The sequence below is a fragment of the Diorhabda carinulata genome, chromosome X (genome assembly GCF_026250575.1).
Source record: "Diorhabda carinulata isolate Delta chromosome X, icDioCari1.1, whole genome shotgun sequence".
In the NCBI taxonomy this organism is placed as follows: domain Eukaryota; kingdom Metazoa; phylum Arthropoda; class Insecta; order Coleoptera; family Chrysomelidae; genus Diorhabda; species Diorhabda carinulata.
In genome coordinates, this window is record NC_079472.1 from 25,704,182 (window position 1) to 25,726,727 (window position 22,546).

General features: G+C 31.2%; 1 protein-coding gene across 5 annotated transcripts in view; it reads right to left on the reverse strand.

The window, feature by feature from the left end:
- Positions 1-22,546, reverse strand: part of LOC130901476 (potassium voltage-gated channel subfamily H member 6) — a 286,333-nt gene that overhangs the window by 185,365 nt on the left and 78,422 nt on the right. For all 5 annotated transcript variants that reach the window (XM_057812903.1, XM_057812899.1, XM_057812904.1 and 2 more), the window contains exons 4-8: positions 10,674-10,823; positions 8,045-8,186; positions 7,112-7,360; positions 5,716-5,816; positions 698-837 (exon numbers count right to left, since the gene is read on the reverse strand). In XM_057812903.1, coding sequence (XP_057668886.1) covers positions 698-837; positions 5,716-5,816; positions 7,112-7,360; positions 8,045-8,186; positions 10,674-10,823 — 782 coding nt within the window. The remainder of the gene's footprint in view (positions 1-697; positions 838-5,715; positions 5,817-7,111; positions 7,361-8,044; positions 8,187-10,673; positions 10,824-22,546) is intronic.

Below are 22,546 nucleotides of genomic sequence, written 5' to 3' on the forward strand. Positions count from 1 at the left end.
AATTTGATTTTCTAAATATGGCAACTTGTGATGTTTGATCTCATTAATTTGTTTTAAGATCGCATTGTGTAACGGTCATTACGTGTGCATCTGGAGTCAGGCATAATAGTGCCAAAAATCTAACAAATATGTGGAAACAATTATATAATAAGCAAAAAATAATCATGATATATGTAGTTGACTTATAGTGTTCTAGTTCTTAGTAACAAAACCAAACGTATTACGTGGTATCATCGCGTATTAGAGAACATCTTCGTTTAATACATTGCAATCCTGAAACATTTTCGTATATTACAAATATCCTTTTATTTAGTTATATTTACATAAGCAATCAAACTCACGGTATATAGTAACCTCTAATTCATTTATACACTACACTATTGCTAAGGCACTATTCACTAATTTACTAATCTCCATTTGAGACACAGTTTCCACCACTATTTGAAATACTGATAAGTATATTTGAACGGGACTCTTTAATCCTCTTGTATTTATTTCGAAAGTTTCATTTTGGGAATCACACAGATTCGCCAAAATTGGAAGGGGCGATTTTGGGGTATATACAAATGTGTGACTTAATAAAAATATTTTTTAATATCGTAATTTCGATGAGCGTAATAAACGGAATAAAAAGTGATACATAATTTTTTTGTTAGTATACAACTACTAATAAATATTTGTTAAAAGTTGAACGTACTTGTGGACAAACCTTCTGCTTCATGGACTCCGTAGGGTTTGATAAACTTGGACTTTTCCTATCACCATGTGTTCTGTATCTTTGAAGATCACTTTCTGAAGAAACGTTGGGAAATTGCTTACTTAATTGAGGTTTATTTGCTGAAAAAAGTAACGGACAATCTGATTATTATCATTTATTATGTTGTATAGAGCCTTAATTAATAAAGAATTGTTGGGAGAAATCCGTTTTACCCAAAACTTAGTTTCTACTGAAAGTAGGAAGTTAATAATGAATATTCTAAGAGAAAAGACGATGGCGGATTTGACAGATTTAATAATAAACGACTACATTCCGAAGTCAAATGATTGATTACCATTTTTAACGTGAATCTTGTAGAATAGATGTGAAGTATTTACCACAAGTAATGAACCAAAGATGTCCAAAAGATAATATACAATTTATCAGAATAACAAATAAACTTTAATCATTCTCTCTATTTTGAAAGTGAAATGGAAAATTGGGAATCCAATGTACATTAATGATATATTTTATAGACTTTCTCCATTCAAAAAAAAAACAGCTCAGAAATTTAGTCATATCAAGAATCATAAGATATTTTTGATTGGTTTGTTTTAACCTGCTAGTTTGAACCGTTCTTGGAACGGTTATTGGAGTATTTAAATGATATTTTCTGCGTAATCTCTGGCTATGCACGGTTCTTATAACACTATTTGCTTTCAACTAATTATTGAAAAGACCGTCCCGGGAATGGTTAGAACACGAAATAGAATTGTTCGTATAAAGGTAACTGATAATATACAGTCTATATATTCTACGTTTATAGTAACAATCATTTGTATACTATAGAAAACTACTTCTAACATTGGTTTTCTATCGTCTAGTCACGACTAGTGATTTGATATTTTATGTGGCAAGCTTATTTCGGAAAATATAATTTTATTCATTCAGTTTTAGAGTTTTAGTCTTCTCAATCTTGTATTAAACCATTTCGATATGAATAAAACATGTAGAATCAGTTTAATTAACAAGACTTCATTGAAACTCTGCAATTTCCAATAACCTTCAAAAATAATGATTCAAATGATATAATATTTTCCCTTCCTTATCCGAGATACATAAAATGCGTTCCGTATGTATGAAATAAATTCAATTTTAGCGTTTTTATGTACTATGTCGAAAATACCTGAAAAGGATCGATCTTTATTGTTAAATCAACAATTTACAGTATGAAAATATCATCCCCCTCTGGAATATAAGCACCCTCTCAAAAATTTTCAATAAAAAAGGAAGTCTTGTGGCACCTTGTTGAAAAGGGATTTTAGTCCTTTCTTCGGCAATATCAAGTTTTTTAAATTTGATGCAATCATAAATGAGAAAATTAATTTTTAAGATGTAAAATTTTGATAATGTATTACAAAACTTTACGTAGAATGAAGTAAATAATATCTCATAATATCAACATTCTTTACAAACAAATTAAATGTTGATAATGACCACCATTCACTTTTTCACAATAACCAAGGTTACATTATTAAAATTTGACATCTTAAAAATTAATTTCCTCAGAGGATTAAAATCCCATTCCAACAAGGTGCCACAGAATCCCCTTTCTTATTTAAAATTTTATTTAATTTAAAATAATTATTTTATATATTTTATTTAAAATAATTCAGAGGAGTATAATATTTTCATACTGTAAATTGTCAATTTTAGAATAAAAATCGACCTGTTCCAGGTTTTTTCCACATAGTACATAATAACGCTAAAATTGAATTTATTACATACATATCGACCACATTGTATTATGAAAGGTTATATAGTTTTGTTACAATTTCATGTCACTCGAAAATGCAAACAGACATTAATCTTTGGAGCAAAGCGTGAGAATGATTTAAATTTAAAAAGTACTACAATAAAAAAAATTGTAAATCTAATAAAAAAATCCTCTATCACTATTATCTAAGATGATATATGTATAATGTACCCAATTAAGTTAGTAGCTTAAGGAAAACTATTCTATCGATAATATTACGGGGAAAAAATATACTGCATAATGTGGAAGGTAATTTGTAAGCATCATATGGATATGAAAAATTGTCAGACTCATACAATTTATGTTGAGAAACATATAAATTTTAATTATAATTTAAGTACCTTCATTATTTATATTATCAAAAATTGTTATCAAGAAAATTTATTGAAAACTGTGAACTATCTCACGTCTACAACATGTTTGAAACAATGGTTTTTCACATTTTTTCATCGTCTACTGCACTGTAATGATAAATGCTTATTTAAATTTTTGATCTAGCTGAAAAAAAGTATCAGTGGTACTGAGTTAAGAGGACGCCTTTATTGATGCCTGTCTAAGTATTTAGCTGATTTACTTCGGTGAATTTAAATTCAAAAACTAACCGAGAATATTGGAAATATTAAAATTTTTGACAGTTAGATAAATGAAAGCTCCATTTATACTATTATTGTTTATTATGGTACATTTTATTCTTGGTCAAAAGAAAGTCTATCGAATTCAGTGGAGGAGATATATGTAAAATTGAGTTTAAACATATGATATACCGAGTATCAAATGTAAAAAGCTTAATATCGAGTCTCAAAAATATATATTTGTACAAAAAATTGGAAAGCTTTTTTTAAATAATTTTCACATTAGGAAAAAATAAGTGAATTGGTGAATTTCAAGTTTGAAAAAGCACATCAAAATTCAAATTAAGTTTGAGACTGCGAGGAGTCAATCACAAATAAAAAATCTAAACGAAGTGAAGAAAAAATGTAAAAATGTATTGAACCAGTGGTACCTTTAAAATAATTTCCCATAAATCTTTTTATTAATTTCCTATTGGAAAGATACAATTATTTTAAAATGTTTTCAAACAATGAGGTGAAGTGAAGAAAAAGATGTAGAAGAACAAAATGTAAAAGAATATCCAGGAATAAATAAACGCGATAAAAAAGTAATGAGAGTGTACCGAAATGTTAATAATAAATTCAATAGCAAACACGTGGCTAGTGAGGTGAGGGACTCATGAATACTTAGAGCGAGAAGATATTGTTGCTATTAAACCTATTGATACGGAATTAGAGCTATTGTAAAGGACTAACATTTATCTCTCAACCAAAATAAGTAATCCTGTGAGTGTGAGTTTTGAAAACTATCGACAACAGTTTCACCATTCAAATTAATAAAAAATATTAGTTCGAGAAAATTATTTCTTCTGGAATTCACAGGATCCGATTAACCCAACAGTTTATTTCTCGAAAATACTTAACCAAAGAACAATATCCAAATTTTCACAAACTTTTCTTTGCGACCAACCTCTACATGCACATTATTGATTCGTATTGCAATTGTAGGATGGTGTACCATTTCATAAAACATTGACCGTGAAGCGAGACAATATTTGGAATATGTTTATAATCGGAAATAAGTACATGTGTTGACTACATTCCATATTTTATATCAAATATTTCTCGAAAAAAAAAATAACTAATTAATAATAAACAGTTTTCCAATATTCTACAAACTTTAGTGGACATTTTTCATACACCTCACTATTTACTATGATTAACAGACGTTTAAAAAATGAGAAGCTACTCCAATGACTAATAAAAAAGTGAGTATATGAATAAGCTTCAAGCTATATTATCAATCTTTAGGGCTTTGAGGTGAAGAAATTTTGTTATAAATTCAATCAGAGATTTATTATGTTCTTGAAATCGTATGCTACAAAATAGAATTGCAAATGCATTCTAATATTTTCCATATTTTCTGACCGCAAATACCTGTAAGAATGCATAGCATGTGTGTATTAGTTGAATTTTCTTCTGGGCAAAAAATTTCCTTTTGGAGTTGAATCAAACATGCTGGATACTATTATTCGTCGATCTTCTGAATAATAGGATTTTCATTTTGATTGCATTCTCTCAGTTGTTATTTATTTCATTTGGTGGTAGTACTTCACAATCCAGAGCTCGGAAAAACCTTGGTCTCTCAATTAAGCAAATTTGATAGAGTTCAATTGTTGTCGATCAGCAGAAGTCAGTTCTATCTCAAGATTGGAGAAGACATTCTTTTTTTAGACAGTGAAATGCTCTCAATATAGAATAACTTTGTCTAGATGAACCTGAAGAAGAATATATACGGTATGCAATGGTTAAGATAACTAGCACAAGGTGAATGAAAAAATTTTTCTATGGTTGAAATTGTACATATTCTTAGAATACATTCATTGTACCACCAAGCTAGATCTTTTTGTCAGCAATCTTATCATCAAAGTTAAATTATATCTTAAGGCAGGCTAAAATGATGCAATGAACTAATGTAATAGGCTAAATTTTGTTTGAGGAGTCATGAAAATCTTGCATCGTTCTTACCAAAAGGGGGACAGTTTGGTGTTCTATCGGTAGGTAGTGAAAGTTCTCTAGTATACATAACTACTTTGATAATGTCTCGAAACCAATGCGCTACTTTAGTTATGTACATGGAATAATGTAATTTTTCAGCAAGTTGATACTATTCCTCATACAGCTGTTGAGCTACAGTACTTATAAGAAGTCCAAATCAATCTTCCTATATGCGCCTCGTCAGGAGTTCTACATATTTGAGATAAGATCGCGTTCAGTAGAAATTAAGTTCACTACCAAAATTTAATGTTTAGTACACCTAAGTGATGCCGCACCTACTGATTGAGAATAAATATATAAATTTATATTTGAAAACTATCTTCAACTGAATGGAGAAGCAAGAAGTTACTAAATTATCTGGTTTGATTTAACTGAATTTTATTGAAAATCGAATGATGACGGCCAAATATTTTCATCAGAGATCAATACAATATACTTGTACAATTTTATTTATTGCTCTTATGCATTTGAAAATAATTTTCACAATGTTCTAAATTTTCTAATCATATGAAAGTGTCGCTACTAAATTAAGATATTTATATTTTTGTAAGAACTGATACTAAATAAAGGCATGGGAATTTTCTAGAACTTACAAATGCTAACTGTAGGGTATCCAGTTTTAAAGCACTGTCTTCTAGCTATGGCATCTAAACTGGTAGCATGCGATACTTTGTTCTGTATGATGTGATGTTGCCTAAAATAATAGAAATAATAGAAAATAGATTACTATACATAAATCTAGCTCTTAAGGCGCATTGAAAATATCAACATTCCATAACTATCATTAATTCATGAGTAAGAATTTTTTCTAATTAGTGTTTGTTGGCTTAAGAACTTTCCAATCCGTCTACAAAGTTGGTTTGTTCAATTATAAAGTTTTCATGTCGATAAAATTTGACAAAAAATTTAGTTTTTATAGTCTACGTGACAAAGTGAAGACTACAGAAATTGAAGATCTAATAATTTGGGAGCTGATGTAATAGAAGAATATTTACAGTTAACAAAAATATATATATTGAACAAAACTATTTCCAGTACAACAACGAATTCTACGAGCAAGACGAAGCAACAGCAATGGGAAACCTATCAACGTTTATGGTTAAACTGTTCATGAGTCATTTTGAAAAGCAAATCAGTCAAGAGTTTCAATATTTTCCCAGAGTATGGTACAGGTATGTGGATGAATGATATTTTCGCCACATTCAATGAGAAGAAGGCAAACGTAGACTCAAAATATAACCTTTAAACTGGAAAATAATGGACAGTTACCATTTTTAGATACTTTAGAAAAAAATACCGCTAAGAAATCTTTATGTGAGACCAAAATGACAAACAAAAAAAATTTGCTCTGATACCTTTCAACTTCTTTATACAAAAGGATTGGAAGGAATATTTAGCAGAGTAGATTTTAAATTGGTTTATAAATCCAACAATATATTAAAACAATTGTTGGGTAATCTAAGGATAAAATACCAAATTTGGAATAGTGTGGTATATATAAAAATAACCGTGGTGATCATGACCGTAAGTATTGGGCAGATATCTGTTATTGTCCGGTTTAAAGAGCACATAGTTTATTTGAAATTTGGACGGACCGTAAATCAGGTATTGCCGATCATGCTGCCATTCACAATCATAACATAAATATTAATAATGTAAAATTGATAAAAAATGTATCGAATCATTAATTGTTGGATGCATTCAAAAGCATTGAAATTACTAGATGTAAGAGTAGCTTAAATAGGGACATAGGGGCCAATTCCTCACATCACACTTTATAGTTTAGTAGTCAAGCAATAAATGAGAAGATTCCTGCCAAGGGGAGAAAGTTTATTGGTGGGAAAATTTAGTATAAAACAGGTAAGTCAAGTCAAGTGTACCTTCAGTCTCTGAAGACGATAACATGGTTATCGTGTCAGACAGTGTAATTTTGAGTGTTGGTGTAATCAGTATATTCAGTACGCCTACGTAACAATTATTTTTGCCTACCTATTACTACTACTACTGTTATTGTTACTAGTATTCATGGAGTGATGGGGTCTAGTCCTTTCGATACTCTCCCCTCTCTCGAAGGAAGCCTGATGACTAGCTGGGGCGCTATGTGATATCGTCAATGATGTATAGTCTTTTATTTGAGCTGTTGAAGGGATGGTAGTTGATAAAGGGATCGTGGGCACATCTGTTTTCGAAACCCATGTCTGTTCTAAGATTGGTACTGGAGCACTTGACGTCAAAGGACTGTAAACATAATTTTATAGATTCAATAATAATTTTTATTGAATATGGGAATAATGCTCAAACTACTGCTTGTAGTGTGGTAGTTGAAAATATCCTAGTGTACATATTATTTGATAAGAATGGCGAACTTTTATCAAATGATTGTATTGTGAATTCTAATAAAACTACAAATAATTTAGTTGATCACTGATACATACTTGAGATGTGAGGACTAAGGAAAAATTAATTTTTCTAATTAGAACAAATTTTTATTTTATTCTTATTTTGATTTTGTGATCTATTTATTAATAAAAATACGCGAATTGTCAGTGTTAATATAATATTTTGATAAAGACTGAAATAACTCGTAAGGCTTAAGACTAATTTTAAATCAAAGAGATCTGAAATCTAGAAAATTTAGAAGCATAAATACATAAACGAAATGTTTAAGAAATAAGAAATTATTGATTGATTGATATTGGAAATGGCTCCATGACTACTGCGCCACAAGGATTAACTAATAAAATAAGAAACAAATTTAACTAAAAACGTAACATGGAACACTTTTGATATGATAAGAATCATAAATACTAACAAGGAGGATTATGCATATATAGGCAACAAATATTTGAAATTTATCACAAATTGCTAGTTCTCGATGAAATGAAATTTTCTTGTGAATGGATAGCATATTTCAACGCTCACCATTGCTCCAACCTGTCTTCTTCCTCTTCGGCGGCAGTGACGTCACTGGGTGGAGTTAGATAGCCTGCAAGTCTTAATCCCCTACCTCGAATGTTTGATCCTAGCCTCAAGCTTTGACGAAATGAAGCTCGGGCTCTTCCGACTGAAAAATAAGACAAGTTGAGCATTCTTTATATAATGGAGTAGTATTAGAACTCAACATTATCTAATACTCAAAAGATTGAAAACAGTTTTCTAAAGGTAATTTGTGGCGTAAGTTCAAACAAATGGAAATAATTTGTGAATGAATGCAAATGACAGGAATTAGGGGATGCCCTAACAGGCGATTTATGCAATTTATGGTATTGAAAACTTGTAAAAAAGACAAATGCGCGTGGTTGGAAATTAGTAGGTACTTCCAGAACAAAATTGTCGAGAAACCTGGAAAATCTGATGTCAAACTATAATTCTGTCATAACTTCGTGACAAGTCAAGATATGCGAAACAAAAGTTGACCCCCGGCCTAATTTCGTTGTTTACCTACGCTACTTATCGAAAATTTTCATAATTAACTCTTTTCCAATGTCTGCAGATTGATTGCCAAACTTCAAAATATAGTAAGTTCAGAAATACCTAAAATTTCAATGATAATACAATAATATTCTGGATGAAACTTTTTTGTCAGTAAAAAGTTTAATATTCTTTGAAGAACGATTATTTTTCAAAAAGTATATCTTCAAAGCAATACTAATTTGATAAAATGTTTATGCTTTGATTGACAGCGTTACAAAGTATAATTCATATCTCCTTGACTCTTGTAGAAGAATAATGAATAATTTTATTGTTAAATAGCAACTGTGAAACTTAATTCTCAAATGCCACAACATCAAACATTTAAAAAGCTTGCAAAAAGTGACCCCTTCATAAATAAGATTTCATCTGATTTTTAGGGGAAGATCTTGTGAGATGTTTATAATTAATTTGATCCCATATTTTTCCCAATAAAGTGTCTGTTTAAGTAAAGATGTATTATAATGGAGTTAGTGCGAAGGTCACTTTGTATATTTTGGGATGCCACGAGAATAGAGGACCCGGAGCAAGCAACACAGCAATATAAAGTAACACAATCCTCAAGTAGTAATCTCTGACTGCAGTTGAATCGTTGCTATTACAAAGTATATAGTGGTACATACGATTTGTTATCGAAACATTTGTTTGTCTAGTATATAGCGAACATATGTATATGTAAACAACAAATCTCTAACTTCATGCGCATTGGTAATGAAAGACCTTCACTAGTCACTGTATTTCGCTGGTATAGGAATTTGAAAGAGCACGGATATCGCTTTCTAGTGAGGTACATGCTGGTAGGATCTTTTTTTATTAGAAAGAAATTAATATATTATCAAGGAAGATCCAAGTTACACCTTAGAAGCAATTGAGGCAACTCTTGTTGTGGTATTCGCAACAGTAAATTCAATTTTACATGATTATCTTCATGTAAAAAAATTGTTCTTCGCTGGGAGCTACATATGTTTAATATGTTTAATAGACGTATTTTGTGTCAAATGGTAAGATACCTCCTTATTATTATATGATATATCTACCCACCAGAAGAGAAGTTTGTAGATTAACGAACAAGGACTTACACCAACAGTGGCGAAAATTTTTTCTTTGTAGTACAGGATTAGTGTGAGCAATTAAGTTTGAAGATAAACGTACAGTCCCAAAATGTTTACTTGCAGTTCTTAAGTCAGTGAATGTTCACGATTATTTTTGCATCAATCAAATAAGACAGACAGTTGAATTTTCACGAGAAATATGTGATATCTGTCTATTTATAAAGAAATATTGACGTGGTCGATGTTTAATGGCAGATGATGAAATAGATGAAGGAATTTATCTATAAGTACATTTCAACAGACTGGCTTGAAGCACTTGGGTTAAGGATGATTCTTTTGTAAATGAATTTGCTTTGGTCATAACATCCAGTTTAACTGTCAGTTTAGACTGTATCCGCCTTATGCTGCTAGTTATGAAATTCGAAAAATATACTACATCCTCATAATTTCTTTATAGTTATTCACAAATTCTAGCTAAAGCTCACGGATATATAATAGTAGCCCACAAAATTATTCATGATATTATAAGTCAGTTTGAGATAATATATTTTTTTATGTGAAATATAAATAACAAAGAGTCTTTGTGAGACTTATTTTTCTACGGTTGCTATATAATGGACTCCACAAAGGGAGTGTAATGCTTGTTTTATTGAATTGTTCATTAAAAATAATACTATTTCATATTTTTCCATCCTTAGATTCACAATATACGTAGCTACTCCAAGACATAAAAGAATAAATTTGAACTCCAATGCTGTTGGGATAATATCACAGCTATTTATCTATATACAATATTTGATAGATAATAATAAATAATAATAAATGATGATGAGAAAATTGTGTGAAGTATATGCTTGGAATGACAAGTTCAAATTTAGGCGGCTTTTCAGTTTTGTTTTTTCTCGTATAAAATCACAATCGCATCAATTTGAAAGCTTTGATATTGTTTGCTACTTGGAAAGATATGAAGTTCCCTTGAGAAATGTTCTAATGATCACTTCATATGGAATTTCTCTTGAAATACTTACATTTACTTAACCTATTTTTCCCTATGGGACTATTTTCTAAGGACGAGGCTGGCACCGTGGTTAAATCTTCGAAATTTATTATTATGAGACTTATGTCATCCACCTCGCTTCTTATAGGAGCTATCACTTCTGAACATAGGAACTTGGTCCCTGTAAAAACAAATCTGTGATTAATTTCATTCATGTTTTATGTTAAATATTTAATTTGAGAATTAAATTATAATATCCGATTGCACAATATCCACAATGAAATATTTACCATTTTTTGACTATGTGTTTTTTAATCGAGTGTTTATTGGGAGAAGTATTATATTGATAAATCTTCGCGAATTATTATATTTCCCTATTGAACACGAGATTCATTGACCCACTCTGCGGAAATGTTTTTTTTACGTGGAAAAGACAAGAAATAAGAAAGATACGATACTATTAAAGAATAATAAATCATCGAGCTTCGCCAAGTGGTTTAATGGTTGAAGATTAACGTACTTTTATTTACACTGAGAAAAAAGTATTGTGGATGTTATAAATGAAGACGAAAAAATCGATGATTATAATACACATATTGAAGTTATTATATTATTAGCTAATCTATAAGCCTTTTCAAACGTTGGAAGTAGTTGACGCTCTAATACTGGGTACAATGAAAAGTTGCACTAAACGTGTCTTCACGTGACGTAGTGTGTGTATACCGGTTATGCAGTGAACGTGTTAAAATTTTTCACTACTCTCTATATACTGAGATTGTATTGCTAACACGTAATAGATCTTGGTTAGTAAGATTTCTCTATTTTGAGAAACTCAATGTAATGTTTTCTGAACTATATATTTTTGGAAGGGTTGATGAAGTAAAATATTTGCGGAAGGTTACGCTATTTTTTTGTTATTAATGCTAAGGTTTTGACTAATACCATAGATGAAAGTTTGAGTGTATATGGTGAAAACTTTTCTGAAGACTACCAATGTGGATTTGGATCTGGTAGAGTAAAGGTAAATCAAAGAATATCAAAATGTTTCTAAACCAACAAAGGACTAAAGCAGGGAGATACTTTATCCACTACGCTGTTCTATATAATATTAGAATGGATAGTAAGTGAAATTGGTTTGCACAGAACAGGGACACTACGGAAAAGAAGTTCAAGGAAATCGGTAGAGCCTTCATAGAAATTGCAGAGACAATGAATCTACGAGTCAACGAAGATAAATTGAAGTTCATGTTAATAACAACACCACAAAGGAAAAGAGCAATAAGAAATTTGTCATTACAACTGAACGAAGAAAAGAAAGAAAAAGTTCAATTTATGTATAGCTTGGGGTGGTTATCAAGGGCAACGGTGTTGAGGGAAATAAATCTGGGAGCGAGGATGACGAGGGGAAGTAAACTTAGTAAGGATACCAGGCGGTAAAAAAAGGGAGATTTATGGCTGAATAGAACAAATAATGAATTAAGGAATCTATTTAAAAAAGCAGAATTAAGCAAAATAATAATATCCAAAATAATAGAGTGTCTGGGTCACAAACAGAGAATGCCAGATTTTAGAGCACCAAAAAAATGATGGACATAGAATGAAGAGGAACAAAAAAAGCCCAAGTAAAATACTGTATGCAGAGGTGATAAAAGATATCGGAGAGAGAGGACTTTAGGGCTGCAAAACGGAAGCAAAAAATAGGAAAGAGTGGAAGGGAATCAATTCTACGCTATCGCCTAAAAAGCCTGCGTTAAGCACCTATATATAATGCTAAGGTATTCGAAAACAACTATTTGGTTTCTTTGGAACTTATTCGATATCTTTGGACACATGGACATTCAAATATGCTGATATTAAAAAATGATCAATGCGGTGAAATGTTTCATCATGAAGGAGCCAAATACATGAAAATCACTTATGATGCAAATACATACGTCATTTGGGTGCTACGATTCTGATTAGTTTGTGAAACGTAACGTAACATGTATACAAATCTTGATATCAAACATTAAGATATCAAACAAGTATATAAGCAAAATCGACATATATTCGTATCGTGTTCAGCTATGCGATTCATTCATATATTATGGGTAGTCGTATTTTCATTGCTCCACAGAAAAAACGAGAAATTTGCATTAGAGTAGATGAATCTTTTGAGGATTACAGCGAATTTGGATCATCCGACAATAAACCTTGATTAAATTTTTTCTTAGGTTTTTATCCATGGAACATACCAGTTGAGTTATAAGTCTTCTGTATTAGAATTGTACTGGTTGATTAATTGTTTCCATTGGAATCATTTTGTTGTAATAAAAATTTAAGTGAGGCATGATAAGTGGTATTCTTTATCAACCTTGTTAGGAAATTTTGATCATGTGATGATTCCAGGTCATAATAATTTACCACGTGGCTGGTCGGTAAGCCAAAGTATATTTTAAGTTTTATCCTTATTTTTCATTCGTAGAAATGAAATCCTTCTTTATTATAAATTACCCGCATCAACTTCGAGTTTGTTTTGAGAACAATAAGATTGAATAACTGATTTCTAACCTCAAAATGAATGTTCAATTTCGTCAATAGAAAATTTTAATACATTGATACATACATACTCGTATTTAGAAAAAAGGAATGCAAAAATTTTGTGCACCAATAACTTCTTTGTTATCAAGTTTATTTTTTCAATAATTGTCTACTCGAATAAGACACAAAAGTTGCCCACAATGCTTATTTTTGAGTGTATATCGCAGTTTCGTATTTCAGGCACGTTTTGGAAGCGTAAAAAAGAGAAAACGCCGGTTGACAAAGGGTAGACAGGTTTCATTTTAAGATTTATGAAAAAATACCTCTTTATTCTAGAGGTTTTGGAAGCAAGTGGTGAATCCTTATAACGATTATCCATAAAACATTGGAAAAGTGCCGTAAAATTTATTAACAACTAATATTATAGCTCTAGGGATATAATAACGATACAAATTGACATAACTGGTATTTTTTATGTTGCTACTACTAATTATTGAATTTTCGCTATAGGTATTTTGAGTTATTTCGATTTCATTTTAAGTTTGACAATTATGTAAATTATGTTGATATTACTTGATACACATTTCTGTTCATTGAAATAACATATAAGTTTTGGGGCAGATTTTTGAAATTTTTTAGATTTGTAAATTCACTTGATATTTGTTACTATGTCTACCAATATCAATTTAACAAGTAAACACAAACAAAAAACTTTTCTCTATACCATAATTATTAACAATTTCAGTCTAGCCGACTCGAATGAATCTTTACCATTCAAACTCATCTGTTCGTTACAAGGTATCCTTGTAAATGAGGAGGGGTATTCTGGTGAATAAATTAGGAAAAATCTATTTTTTGGCATATTTTCAAGGCTTAGACCCTTAAGAATGTGTTCAATTTAGAGTATTCTTAAGAAATTTTAAAAGCTCATAAAAAGGGGCAAAAATTGATATTTTATGAATTTTTTTTGGTTAAGGTCAATGCGATAGCGACATCTATACAGATTAAATTTGTTTCTAATTCTCCTGTTCCACATCAAGGACTGGAATCCGGCCTGTAATTATTTCTTGTAATCATAATTTCCGCTTTTTCATCAGTTTTTTTGATATTCTTGAGGCTTCTAGACAAGAATACCCCCTTAAGTTCACTTTTACTTCTTCTTAACGTGCTGTATCAAGTCCCCTTGACGTTGGCGATCAGCAGTGCAAAACTCTCTCTATCTTCAGCTATTTTAAATGACTGTCCTGCTTCTCTTATCATAGTTCATTTCCTAAGATTCTTCAACCAAGAGGCTTGTTTTCTTCCAATTCCTCTACGACCTTCAACTTTACCCATCATAATCAATTGGAGGATATTAAACCAGCTACCACGCATGATGTGTGCCAAATAAGCTATTTTCCTGCATTTAATGTTATCCATCAGCTCACGAACCGTATTTGCTCTGTTGAGGACTGCATCGTTTATTTGCATAGCACGGTATCTTGAGCATGCGTCTATATAACCACATTTCAAAAGCCTCTAAGCGATTAATGGTAGATATTTTTAAGGTCCGTGCTTCTACACCATATAAGAGAACTAACTATTGATCATCAGTTTCCGGAGTTGAAATTTCAAATTATCATTAGAGAAGAGTGATCTCATTTTAAAAAATATTATACGAGCTACCTCAATTCTACATATTATTTTCTTATCGGGATCCAGTTGATCAGTAATGTAGCAACCAAGATATTTGAAACTGGATAATCTTTGAATTGTTTGACCGTTTACATTTAGCTAAATACCATATATTTTGTTTTAGAACACTTAATATTCAGACCTATCTCTCTTCCCACTCTGTCAATGGCGTTTAAACGGCATTGCAGTCCATTCTGAAGTCGTCACACTGGTCAACTGTATCATCTGCGAATTTGATTGCATTTATAAGTTTACTGTTAATTTTTACTCCATAAGTTGTGTCTAGCCTGCTTAAAGATCTTATCTAAATACGAATTAAACAGAAGTGGTGAGAGTATGCAACCATGTCTGACTTCCCTTAAGATTTTGAATTTTTCTGTCGATTTTTCGATTATTCGAACGGCCGCTCTTTGGCGCCAGTTGGCTGTTAATATCTTTTTTAATTTGTGTTTTGTTGTTCTCTGTGATATCCAGTTTCAGTTTTATTGAATTCTTTTGGACTTTTTTGAGCTTGATATCGCCTATCAGAGCAATCCTCTGATATGTTGTTACTTTTCCGACACCATTTTTGAATATCTTGTTGAATGTTTTGAATGTCTTGTTATATATATATATCTAATTATTTGAGGTGGGTTATCTACTGGTCCCTGCCATGTATACAATCGTCTTTCGTGTAGTTTAAGCCATGTATTTGCGATTATCATGTCATGCTCTTATCTTTTACTTCTACTAAGCTCAAATTAATTATTGAATTATCTGTGACTGGCAATGACGGTATAATTAGGTAGGAACTCTGACTATTTTGATAATATTGGTACTATGATGTAAATACGGTTGATAGGTGCTCAATTTAAATGTCTATCAAATTTCATCTGGCTGGCGCTAATTTTAGTAACTGAAATGGCATATCTCGATTGATTTGTTATTTTCACTTTTATTACTGTTTATACCAATCGTTTTAACTATCACAGTTTTATTACCATAATAGCGGGTTTTGGTTATTCGATTAAATGCAATTGAGTTGGTTTAACAATTGTCAAATTATTCCGTGTAAAACCGCAATTTTGTTATATTCACACTTATACTGTTACTATTTGAGAAATATTGTTTTATAAAGACATATTTTTATGAACAATTTTCTTTTACTACCACGAACTGCTCTTGCCGTTTTGAATATTATATATTTGCATCAATATACCTTAATACTCCTCTTACATATTTAGTCTTCCAGATGAATGCTAGCTTTTGTTGTTATTATCTGCACTGTTTCTAGCTGTATTCTACACAGAACGTTGTATTTTCTGTATTACTTGGTATATTTTCAATATTAATGTCCCGAGTGCATGTCAAATTGTCGATAATTTAATTTTCTCGAGTGCGCGAATGCGCACGAGAGGAAATTATGAGACAATTTGACATGCACGAGAGGGCATTTGGCAGACTATTTCCTGAGAAAAATTTAATTTAAAATAAACTTAATTCTGTGTTTAAAATTTGTTATTCTTTAAATTATAATAAGTGGTGGAAGCAGCATAGAAACACCATCGTCGGCCTCCAGTAAAGTTGTATATTCTAATTGCATTTTCAATAATTGTTCCTTTTCTTAAAATATAAAATTAAAACAAAATGATGTTTATTAATCCTAGACGAAAATTTGGCACTAGTGCAAATTATCGATAATTTGCACTAGTGCAGTATTATCGCTGAAATTTGATCGTTGCTAGGTAAACATAAAATATTACAGCTTTTTGGTTGGCTTAAATTTTTCGAAGGAAATAGTCATCAATATTATTATAAATTATTACTTTCCCAAGCCATGCGTTTCCTTGGTTACTTCGTTGAAAACACCAAACGAATCATGATTTAAAGACAGCTGGTGTTTTTATTATAATACTATCAGACTTTCGTTTCTAATTGTTCAGATAGAGTGAAAATTTTGATATGAGTGGAATATTTTGACTAACAAGATTTGTTGTGTTATTATATTATTGAAAAATGTGTTGATCAACTGATACCGGAGACTTCTAATTTGCATACGATCATAAATATTATAGGAGATGTAGTATTCACCAATAAGTACAATATATTTATTTTGTCAGTGTGTACTTTTGTTGTTTTTTTTATTTATAATATGGTTTGACTTCGCATGTTCGCGTCCATTTTCACATCAAACCCAATCATCCATATTCTCCAGAGACAACTATGTATATTGAAACAAAATCAATTCCGTTAATTCGATTTATCAGCACGGTACGAATTTTTCACATAAATTAGTAAACGTAATTTTCAATTCTCTGTTATTTTTCGACGAATAAACTAAATTAAAAGTATATTTAGCGGAAATGGCAAACAAATAATGTGGTTTTAATAGTTTACGTAACGTATTTAAGCCTCATCGATCATACTAATATGTAGGTGAACAAGGCATGTTTTCAAAATCATTTTAAATTTATTACAATATTTGACACTTCTAAACAACGTAAACCAGGCGTTGGGTGCATTAAATAGAACCGGTATTACACAAAATCGAAAATAAAAATGTTGGAAATATTAAACTCAGTGATTGAAAATAACATTGATTCAGAGAAGTGAATAACAGATTCAATCTCCAATATTTTAGGTAGATATACTTTCATTCTTTTACATTACAATATTTTGTCACTTATTCCTTTCTCGTTCTATTAGTAGTCTCCATCTTATACACTCTGTCTTTTTTACATACATTTTACATACACAACACAACAAGCCCTAAGAATTTGACAGATTCAACGACGTCATTGGTGGTGTTATTTAATAAAAAAGGGTGCAATGTACTTCTATAGTATATAACTTTGGTTTTAGAAACGTTGAGACAGATAAGATTAGAATGGCACCATGATTTAAGGGTGATTAGCACGCTAGATATGATCCTATGAAATGCCGTGAGATCAGGTTTGCTCCAAGAGAATCGTCTGCAAATAGACATATTTTACCACTGATGTATAGATAGGCGATGTCGTTTATAAACAGAAAAAACAAAGTAGGGCCTAGTACTGAGCCTTGGGGCTCTCCACATTCTATTGACTTTGTTGTATCAACCCTTACAAGCTGACTTCTGTTGGTAAGGTATGACTCAAGCCACTCGTGTGATTTGAAACTATCGAATTAACGAGTGAAAGGAGTACGGAATAAAAAACTGAGGAGAAAACCGCAAAATATTTTGTTCCCTGAACGATACTTTAAAACTAACAAAAAAATACAGTCTTTCAATACATACCGTCAGGTATTTCATACATTTAATGAAATAGATCAATTGCGAAGCCAGAGTTGAATTTGATGTAAAAAATACTTCAAATAAGACTTTCTAGAACAACTAATGCTACTCTTTTTGTTCACACCAGTTTCAAATCGTCACTCTAAAGATGATAGCTTCTGGTGAACATACTAATGACCAGTCAGAGTAATTCACAATTTTTTTTTCATTATTCAACTATCAAAAATTATGAGAATTCTCCCAACTACTTGGTGTATTTTTTTTAGGTATGAGTCATATATTAAATAAAAATGCAATTTGAACTACACTATTTTGTAATATACTTTATTAGAATCGAAAATTAACATTCACACTTTTTTACCGAAAAACTTATTTCAAAAAATAAATAGTATTAACCTATATGGTTAATATAATATAATTCAGTCACATACCTGTAACTTTGTGTAAAAGTTTTAATCCAATTTATCGGAATTATCATTCTATCTATTTTTAGTATCAAATCTCTGCATAATAATTGACATAGAAGGCATATCACGAACATTTAATAATTATACATACAAATTTAATAAGCATATCAGGCGAGTTTATAGAACTTCATAGTAATTTGGCAGATAACGAAAATTTTAATTGAATGTATAAATTGATTTATAAATGAATGTGGTTCCATACGAATAATATTTTAATTGTTCCAATAGATGGAACTAATAACTCATGGTTTTAAATAATACCTTCTTTCGAGTACCTTGAAAATAAATCAATCCTATTATAATGAATATTATGTTACAAAAAATAGTTTACTACTCAGAAGTACAAAAGTATGGCAGAATTCTCCTAGCATTTGATAAATATTTTGATAGCAATTTTGGACTAACTTGAAAGATTGGAAGATTTTTTCTTTAATTTCTATCTATTAATTACGGACAATAAATCTGGCATTTACTTCTAGAGCAAGTATGAGCAAGTTCGTTCAAATTCACAATAGCATTTCTTAGCATGACATGAGATCTAATTTCCACACAATCGGAAAGTTATTTCAGGAGCAAGATTTTTAATCAGAGTAAGGATCATGGGTGATAAAAGGAGTGAGAGATTGATGATGAGTATATAAGAATCAAATACTACAAATATATCATACATTTTGTATCATCTCTTGTTCGAATCATAGTAATTTACCATTGAAAACTGAGAAATAATGATTCGAAGATGGAAATAAGTAGGTTAATTATTTATTTTACTTATTGTTATGAGATGCTGAATGATTATTAAAACTATATATGGGATACATAAACTAAGAATAAACATAATAATGCAATATTTATGTTAAATGTACAACTATGAATGTTCAATAGCAATGTCGAAGTCAGTCAATGGGATTTTTAATCAAAATATAACAAAAGATGTTTAATTGTATATATAATGTTTATCCTCGATACAAATTTTTCGTAGCGCACTTTCCATTCAACTGATAACTGATAACAAATGAAACTCGTGAAACCAGTTTGACGTAAGCGCCATCAGCGAGTAATGGCCTGGTATATAGTTATAGTCAAAATATGTTATAACACGTATAAAAACAAATGTTATATATAAATTATTTCTAATTAAAGTTGAAAAGCAATTGGAGAAAATATCGAACTTCCCTCAGTGTTGCTAAGATCCGCTTTGTTTGATAAATAAGAACATACATTTCCGATTGACAAAACTTTCTTAGAACTGTGATTATTAGAGATTATCAGGCACATTTAGATCCGTTTAAAAAATTTGCGTAAAAAATATTTCAAGAAACAAACAACTACAGAAACTTTGTTATAATTAATTGGATATTACGAAAATGAGTAAGTAACCACGCATTTAATCCCCAATCAATGCCTCTAGGGGCAAATTCAAAGTCGGTAGCCATTAGTACCCACAACCGTGTTGTCATAGTAACGAAAATTCTATTATTAAACAATGGCTGCAAGAATCTTCTGCCGATCCCTGTCATTAGGTCTCAATTATGAATAATCTTCTTCTTTCAATGAATGTTTGCGATAACATTTCCCATCGCTTCTCTATTTCTTGCGGTGTGTATTAAGGATTGTTGTATATCGTGTAGTCTTGTCCACTGACCGATGTATCGCAGACCATATATTTTCTTCCTTCCGATCCCTCTCTTTCCTTTAATTTTACCTTCGATCAGTAGGTGCAAAAATTGATATTTCTTGTTTCGCATAATGTGTCCTAGGTACGCCGTTTTTCTATTCTTGATTAATTCAAAAAATTCACGTTGTTTGCCAATGCGTCTCAGAATTTATTCGTTTTTCAATCCAGCCGTCCAAGGCAACTTAAGGATTTTGCGGTACAGCCATATCTCGAAAGCCTCCAAGTAGAGAAGCATCGACCAAAACGTAGCACTTCACGAACCTTAGTCGAAGGTTAAGAGCAAAATCGGGAGAAGTAAACACTCTCCGAAACCTCCTGTCGGGCTTGTTCAATTGAACATTTTATTTCTTTGTCTGATGCCCAGTCTTCAAGGAGCCTGTTTCCCAGATATTTCAATTTATCCACCCTCTCTAAGTGCATTGCGTTAAATATTATGGTGGCGTTTTGAAAGATACTTATGTTCATTGAAATAATCATAAATTATGTTTTTTGTATTGATTTTTAGGCCCATTGATTTGGTCTGTTCTCCTTCCACCATCTTCTTCCTTCTTCCTCCATCTTATTGACGTAGGTCGTGCATATTATCAGTGATTAGGATGGTATCGCCCGCATAACGGATATTGTTAATCCACGTCCCATTAATTTTGATTCCCATTTCTATAGCTTCTAGTGTCTCTTGTAAAATTTCTTCGGAATATAAATTGAATAAGAGTGGAGACAACACGCATCCTTGTCGCACCCCCCTTTTGATCTGAATGTTGTCGGACATATAATTGTCTAGTTTTATTTGCGCTGTTTGGTTCTAGTATAGGTATTCAATGCATCGGATATCTTTCTGATCTATATCGAGCCTTTTGAGGAGCTGTTTTAATTTGTGGTGCTGTACGCGATCGAATGCCTTTCCACAATCTAGGCAAACGTCCTTTCTCTCGTCATATGCCTAGCCCTTGCCTAAGCCCAAATTGTGAGTTGCTTATGTCACTTTCACACTTTCGGAATATTCTTTGGTGTATGATTTTAAGAAATATTTTTACGGCATGGCCATGGTCTTCGCATCTTCTTACATTTGTCTTCTTGAATAAGGGGATAAAACTAGAGCTTAACCATTGCCTGAGGTAGTGATCTGTCACATATATGATGTTAAACACCTTATGCAGTGCTACTATGCCTTTCTCATCAACCAGTATTTCTGAAGGAATTTCATCCGGACCAGCACTTTGTTATTTAGTATAACTTTTTCAATGTCCCCTTTAGTGATCGGTGGACCATTTAGAGAGATAATGGTATCAACTGGGGGTCTACGGTCTTCAAAAAGTTTTTCTATATACTTTCCCAAACATTGATTAATGATAATAATCTGAAAGTTATTATTTCCTGACGGAAACTTTATTTAGAAAGTGTATGTTTTCTGGTCGGTCATGGAAAACAGTTTTTACAATGTCTATTCGTTTTGCGCTTCTCTATTCGCGAACTTTCAAGCCAAGACAGATACGTTGATTGAACACATTATGGGTTTCTAAAATTGAATTAATTGAATAATCTTCATATGTTTCTATGCTTTATAACATGGAACAATATGAGTCCCATTAATGAGAACATATATTTTTCTATTACTATATAAATTTGTCACACTGCACACAAACTCCACTGTATACATCATATACCTTTACTTTTTCATCATCAGCAATTATTATTTCAATCATTCTTAAATTATACCAACATTCACGTACATTTTCAATAAAGTGTTTTTTGAAAAAATGTTTTCTCATTTCCTGTTTCCTGTTTCCAATATTGTATCGGTTACGAGTGGTAACATTGAAGCGCCCAGTTCATTACGTTCTCATCGTTGATGACATGGACGCAAATGGGTTAATTTTGCATGTACCATTGTGTGAATGTTAATGAAAACCGTGAATTATGGCCAAACTCAATTTACAAAAAACCACATTCTAAACAAAAAATTTCGTGGGGTCTAGATACATGTCGTTTTTACTGTAATATCGTTGGAGTTTCAAAATTACTGCAAAACTAATTTCACAACTTATGTTCACGCAATATCCAGTTCCACACAAAACTTTCCACACTATAATTTGATACGGCTATATGGCAGTTCTTTTTTTATTAGATTTTATATATAAAAGAGGGCGGTAAAAAAATTTATTTCTAGACTTTTGTTGTTATTTTCCAATATTCTTGTATAGTTACTGTAATTAAAATTACAAATCTCTACATATAATTATCATCTGAGAATTAATGAGACTAACGTATTAAGAAATAAAATATTATATGTGAGGTTTGTGAAAGAAAGAGTGTCG